This window comes from Chelon labrosus (assembly GCF_963514085.1).
Source record: "Chelon labrosus genome assembly, chromosome: 12".
Classification (NCBI taxonomy): domain Eukaryota; kingdom Metazoa; phylum Chordata; class Actinopteri; order Mugiliformes; family Mugilidae; genus Chelon; species Chelon labrosus.
Genome location: NC_140345.1, coordinates 14,408,018 through 14,415,131, shown reverse-complemented (window position 1 = coordinate 14,415,131; position 7,114 = coordinate 14,408,018). Strand labels below are relative to the sequence as shown.

The 7,114-nt window shown below is 45.1% G+C and overlaps 1 protein-coding gene across 1 annotated transcript; it reads right to left on the bottom strand.

Moving 5' to 3' along the window:
- Positions 1-45: 45 nt before the first annotated feature.
- Positions 46-4,918, bottom strand: LOC311497348 (uncharacterized protein). Its single transcript, XM_084557626.1, has one exon. It carries the CDS (start codon positions 4,631-4,633, stop codon positions 1,046-1,048), a length of 3,588 nt encoding a protein of 1,195 aa, XP_084413752.1. The 5' UTR covers positions 4,634-4,918; the 3' UTR covers positions 46-1,045.
- Between the last annotated feature and the right edge of the window lie 2,196 nt (positions 4,919-7,114).

The window sequence follows — 7,114 nt, the reverse complement described above, 5'->3', positions numbered from 1 at the left end:
AAATGTTAGCCTAAAAATGACGGACGCAATATTATATGAATACAAAAGTGACTTTATTATTTTTAAGACAAACTATAGCATATTATCTACAACAGATCAACATGTCTTTCTTAGAAACACTTTTTGAAATGTTTTTTTTTTCTTATTACTGATTCCATTATACCCAAGGCAGATGTTCATCATAACAAGGATGAAAATGTAGTATTTTCCAAAGTAGTGAACAATAATAACATGCTTGGTACAACAGTTCAAGAACGTGTGTTTGTCACATCATTTCAGTCAGAACGAGTTCACAACGTGACAAATATGAACAAAGATGACATCCACACCTGAAAAGTAAATACAGAGTGCTGATACATGCCCTTGCCCTTGACCAAAACTAATCTGAAATCAGTCAACTTCTGCCGACAGTTTGACTTTAGAGTATGAAAATATCTGCACCATCTGAAATTTGCCATTAAATTTAGTGGTCGTACATAAATTAAATAAATGCCTCACGATGAGTTAGAGTGTTTGACATTTGTTGAACATTCTCCCTTTAACTTAATCAGTCATGCAATTCATCTGTTGAATCGCCTCGGTCTGACCTCCGCTCCTCTGATCAGATTATACGGTATAATTCTCCACGACTGGTCACTGACGTACAGTACAGTTTCTTTACTCGTAAGAACTGCTATACAGCCAATAATATTATTACAAATGTCTGCTTCTGGTTAAACGTCAATGCACTTAACGTAAAAACATATCTTGGGCTGTAGTTCACTTTGGCACAATCCACCTGCATCAAACTGGAAAGTATTTCTCTCTACATTTTCTTCCATTCATTTTGAGTCAAAAATGTAATTACAGAAACTAAAAGGGCAGTGGTTTCTATCGGAAGCAAAAAAAAAAAAAAAATTCCAAATTTCAATGCACACGGATAAACAAAACTTCCAATTCCTTCGAGCTTCCTCAAGTTCTCCAGGCGAAAAAGAATATTTTTATGTTGGCTATTTAAGTCCTGCTAATACTGTCAAAGGTGTGCCATGTTTCCCATTTAGGTTTTTTACACTTGGCCTCTAGCATGCTGTAAATAATGTTGGTAAAGGTCTGAAATGGCAGGATATGCATTTCCACACACGGCGCACTTAACACCGTCTGAAGACCCTTCATTTGACAAGGCGGCTTTTTGGCTCTGTCTTTTTACAGTTCTTAAAGGTGTAATGGGTTTTCCAGATACATTTTCACATATTCTGTCATGACCTGCTTGTCTTTCTTCGCTCAAATGTGTCCGGCTGGGATGCTGAGAAGAATTACCCAACTCACGAGAAGGACTATGGACAAAGGGGATCATGGGCACTAGAGGTGACTGTTGAGTAACTGGGTCTGGATGTTTGGATAAGGCTTTCAGAGTAGAGTCGTTTCCCTCAGGGGAGGTGTACGACATTTCTACGTTGTGGTCCGTGGGAATATTAAGCATATTCTTGTTTGTCTGGGTGCTATGATCATCTATGAATAAATCAAAATCAGAGTCCTTGTGTATGTCTTGATAGGAGACGTGGCAGAGCTGATGACTGAAGAGCAAGTCTAGAGTCTTAAAGCTGTCTCTGCACTGGTCACACTGATAAGGCAGAAACACTTTCTTAGGCCTGACTTGCACCCACTGGAACTCCGGGTGCTCGCTCATGTGTTTTTGATAAGGCGCAACAAACCGAAAACCTTTCCCGCACTGGGGACAAGTGAAGCGCCCGCGTCTCTGACGGTGGATTCTCTGGTGATGCCACAGTTTTTGCCAGTTTCCGAGCGTCTTACCGCAACAGGCACAGGTGTAACTTTGGCCCGGGGCGTGCGTGAGCATGTGGGCTCGGAGCCTGCCCATGTGTCTGAACAATCGCCCGCAGTTCGGACACAGATATTTCCTGGGGTCCGACCTGTTATCTAGCTGGTTTAACTTTGACACGAAGTGTGAGAGAGGGTGAGCGGGTATCACCAGCTGGAACGGCTTCTTTAAGTTAGCGGGACTTTTGCCGTGGCCGGTCTTTGATTGTTTTGTCTCAGTTTCACAAGTCGCAGCTGGGGCTGGACCTGAATTGTGTCCCGAAGTCCACCTACCACCAGGCACTATGTACTGAATTAATGACATTGTCTCTTCCTCCTTTATCGGAGCATTAGAGTTATACCGTTCTACTTTGCACTGACTGCGATGGTTGTTAAATTCAGACAGCACGCCAAAAAGCTTGTCACAATACAAGCAGCGATACAGCTTTGCACCGGTGTGGTCTCTCATGTGGCTGTTGAACTCCTGCAGATGCTCAAACACATTCTTGCAGATGTGGCACGTGTACGTTAGTGAAGGCTTCATGCGCCTGTTGGGCTGTACATCCTCACCGTTCCCTAGAGGCCTGCACGTGTGATTTTTCGCGTTGCTATAATGAGCGAAGGACTTTTCACAGCGAGTGCAGTTGTAGCGCTTCACGGACCAGTGCGTGAGCTCGTGAACACGGAGGAAATAGGCTTGACCGAAAGCTTTGCCGCATATGTCGCACTTGTAGGGCTTCTCTCCCGTGTGGACGCGGACATGTCTTATGAGGGCAGACTGAAAGGGGAATGTTTTACCACAGTACTGGCAAACCTTTTTTTCTTTCTTTTCTGCCGTAACTGCTTTATGAAATTCGTGGCTCTTTTCACGGCTGCCGCCGCCGCCGCCGCCTACGCGCCGTCTTTCGTACTTGTTGCTCTTGTCCTCCTGGTCCAGCTCTTGTGCATGCGTCTCCATGTGAGAGGCGTACTCGGTGGAAGAGAATTTAATCTTGCAATACTGACATTTCTGATAGATGTTGCTCTTCCTGTGCGTCTTGAGATGAAGATTTAGGTTCGAGTTTTTGCTAAAACCTTTGCCGCACTCGTCGCATTTGAACGGTCTCTCCCCCGTGTGAATGCGCTGATGGATTACGAACTGAGACAGAAATTTAAATGTGCGGCCACAAAAACTACATTTCAACAGTGTTTTATTCCCCCTCTTAGTGTAAAGGATCTCTGGGTCGAACCTTGAGCCGGCTTCTTTATCCACATTAACACGGTTTGTTTCTTCTTGTGCGTCGCCACTCGCTTCGTGGTTCTCTAAAAGACGCTCTTTCTGTAACAAAACATTATTTATTCTCCTCTTTCTCTTCCCGCCTCTCTTGCACCTAAAAGTAGCCTGCCGACGGTTTGGACTCTCAGACTTAACCGTGGTTTTGGCAGCGCGCTGATTGGATTTAGGACTACTTGACTGTGGCATGGGATTTAAATGATCCAGCTCCATCTCTATGTTCTCACTTTTCACAGCAGGAAGGATCCCAACAGTTTTAGGTGTCTGTTCAGAGCATGTTACTGTATCCGACGTCGAGGTTTCCGCCTTCTGCAACTCTGCATTTGCTTGAAGTTCAAAGCAATCAGGGGTTTTTGACTGAGACTCCTCGCTCACGTTAACGTCCCTTGACTGCTTTATTTGAGCATCATCAGTCTGAGTAGGACTTACCAAGTCTAGGCTGTTAAAACCCTCTGAATCAACCAGTTCAAGTTCTGGCGGGCAACTGTTTTGCGGCAACTTATCACATTCCTTTTTTTTTTGCGTCTGCTGCTCTTGTCCTTCACCACACTGCGGGGAAAGCCGATTGCCTTTTTTTCCCCCGTCTGTATCAGTCTCTTGTTTGTCAGCGTTCAGTTCCACTTGCTTATCTGCCTCTGCTCTGTCCACACAATCTATGTCATTGCTCAACACTAAAGAGGCCTCTTGGGAATCTTCCAGCTTGGACACCTTTGCTGGAACTTGCGGATCTAGGTGCATTTTACGCCTCCTTCTTCTTTTAAGGCCTTCTAATGTGTTTGTATTTATACTTTCTGCAGGAGTCTGCTCACTTTGCTTTAGGCATTCCACGCTCCGAGATTCAGACTTTTCATCCTCTGCTGCAGGTTGCTGCTCTCCTCTACTCCTCAGTCTCCGTGCAGGGCCACTGAAATTAACAGCACGAGGAGAAGCAGCTGGAGGCCTGGCAGCAGCAGTCTTAGAAACTACACTTTGAAAAGCTGCGATTTCCGTTTTTTTTGGCCGACCTCGCTTTCTTCTTGGCAGCAACGGCGCACCGCCTTCTACTTTATCATCCGAGACAGCACAAACTCCAGATGTCACATTATTAGGCGAATTATTGATTAAGTGATCACCTGGGGCGTTTGGCAAATCCTCACTGTCGTGGTTTTCTAAACGGGTCGGCAAAGGTATTGTGGTGCTGACCTCCTTGTGCTGAACTGCGTCAAGATCAGCCGCATCTGGACCTCTTTTCTCTTCGATCTGCGGTGGTTTTATTTTGCGAGGCCTCCCGCGTCTTTTGTGGACCTCCATGGGCTTTCCTTGACTGTCAGTTGTAGAGCTGCACAGGCTCCCAGGAGTCATTGGAGACTTTGCTTCCATTTTTACCTGCGACGGCGTGCGCTCACTGGTCCGACAGCTTGTTCCACCAACTTTTTCGGGGCCGACTTGGCCATCAGACTCCAGACGCCCAGGTGACTGGGATTTCGGGGGTCCGGGGGTGCCCTGTTTCCGCTCAGTTGCTTTCATTCCGTCTCCCCATCTTGAGTCCAGGTTTTCCTCGCCGCGTGTCTTATCATCAGGCATCTTTGGAAGACAAAACACGCATTATCATTAATTCGTGAATAGTTTTGTTAAGAACACAAAACATGCTTATTATATACACAAAAGCATGCTTATTAAAGGAACACAATTGCGTGTTTCAAAATGTCTTCATTATTTAGAGAAGCTTTCTGGACAAATACAAACCAATCACGTTAGAATCAAACTGTACAGTTAAATATGTACATGCATGTACGTACAGTCAAAGTTGCCACATGGCCCACAAAAGCATAGCATTATCATTTCAATGCGTTCTTGACTGGTCCGTTTCTAAACGAGGCTGAGAGACTGTAACACACAGCGCAGATTTCGGGGGTCTGTTCGTCTTTCTCACTGGCTACCTGCTCACAGTCCGAAGGGTCATGAATGGGACTGCGGGGATGAGGTGTCACAGAGGTAAATTCAGAGACTGTATTTTGGTCACTGCTTCCTCTGTTGAAGGACATTTTACTCCCCATGTCAGGAGTCTGTGGATTGAACAGCCACAAGGAGGTGTAAGGCAACATGCTATCAAATCCTGGCTTCATTACTACCGGTTTGAAAATCCAAACTGTTTATAAGACATGCTGCGCCAGGTTTTTACAATGACTCGCACTGATTCGGGCGTCTACGGGGAACTGTGATGCAAATCTGGATCTGGATTCTTGGTCAGTTAACATATGCTGCTTTGACACACTTAAAGCTTTGCAAATGATTTCCTAATCAAAACAGTGCAAAGAGTTGTATACAAAACTGTTGAGTTTGAGAAGGTCCTTCCTGACTTACTTGGAGCATCCTAAGGTTTTATTAACCCCATCTACATCTTACACCGTACTTAAACGCAAAGATTGTAGTTTTTACTACATGTAGATGGAAGTTTCTTTTAGCAGTTGCAGAAAGAGTTTTACATAACAATCAAATAGATGCACAAAACTCAGCCCAGATGTTTATGAACGACATTAAATGAGTTCCAGCACCAACAGCTACAGTACATCATAGCCCGTGGATAGCTTCACACAAAAGGCAAAACACTGTTTACTTATTTAAAACTTTACATAGTTTAACTGGGAACACTGAACACACTCTCCCCATCTTTATTTATAACAACACAGATTTATCTTAAATACCATGGTTCAAAGTCTGGGGCTACAGTTCCTGTGCATTACATGTAGCATGCAGTGCACAAAAATCCAGCCTGGTCTTTTTAGACATGCAGCGACTGCTAATGTCAGTGCGCCTTTTCTTCTCCACTGCAGACACACATCATCATCATCATCATCATCATCATCTGATGGAGAACAACTGACAGACATCATCAGCTGCCTTTTCATTCTGACTCATATTTAAACCCATATGCACGTAACCGCGTCCCATCAGGGCGTTTCATCTGCATTTCAATCTGCACATGACTGATCCGGCAGCTCCAGCATGCAGCAACCAGTTAACCATTAAAAGCTACAAAAGGATAACAATGTAAGTTAGGCGTTATCGTTTGGTAGGCCAGACAGCTAGCTGCGGTAACTCACAGGCCACAACAACAAACCCCCTTCACTGCGATGCCAGCTCATGCGACTTTCTTCGCGGCAAATAACACGTTTGCAGACTGTTTTGGTAAATGTGACTGGTGGTAGTAAACACAAAGTGCTTGCCTGCGTGGGAGAGAGTCGGGACTGGTTTCGGCGTAGCCATACACTGACTGACCGCGGGCGCAACTAGCTAGCTGCGGCTAACTAAAGCTTGACATAACCTGCCGCTTGCCTGGCTGGTTTGTGACTTTTTACAGCGGTGCATTGGCCCCCGGGGCTGATCTGCCAGCGTGGGCCCGGCTTTCTCCTCCTCTCCGGGCAGTTTGCGGGAGTGAGCCGCTCGGTGTTCACGCACAAAGACGCACGGAAAAGTGGCGATCACGCCGAGAGCGGATACTTCAGGTGCAGTGGGAAATTTGATCAATATGAAATTGCAAAGAGGCAAACGCCACAAAATAAAACAAAATAAAGACACCCATTCTTTGTCAAAGTGTGTATTGGTATCAGACGCGGCATTAACGTCTGGGAAGATGGTAAAAAGCAACACATGCCCCCCTCTTAAACTCTTGAGAGGCAGGTACCCACCCATCTGACTCAGCTCAGTTCTGCCGGTGTCGTTTAAGCAATAGTGAATCGGTGCCACGTGTGCAAACTTACAAACATCCAAAAAAAAAACGTGTATTTGCTTTTGGCTCGGTTTCTCCTAAAAATAAAGAATAAACGATGCAGCTGGTTTGTGCACAATTTTTAAGGTTTACGCACAGAGACGGTACATGAACGCCACTCGCACGCCTTTGAATGACAGTCATGTATGTTTACGTCGTCATCAATGGAGACGCCGTTTCAGTGAAACAGTGCCCCCTGCTGGACTCAAACGCAGCATGCCATGAGTCAGTGACTAAGGAAAATAGCTGTCATCGTCAGAAAGAATTAAAAATGCTGCGTGTAGTTTTTAAATGTA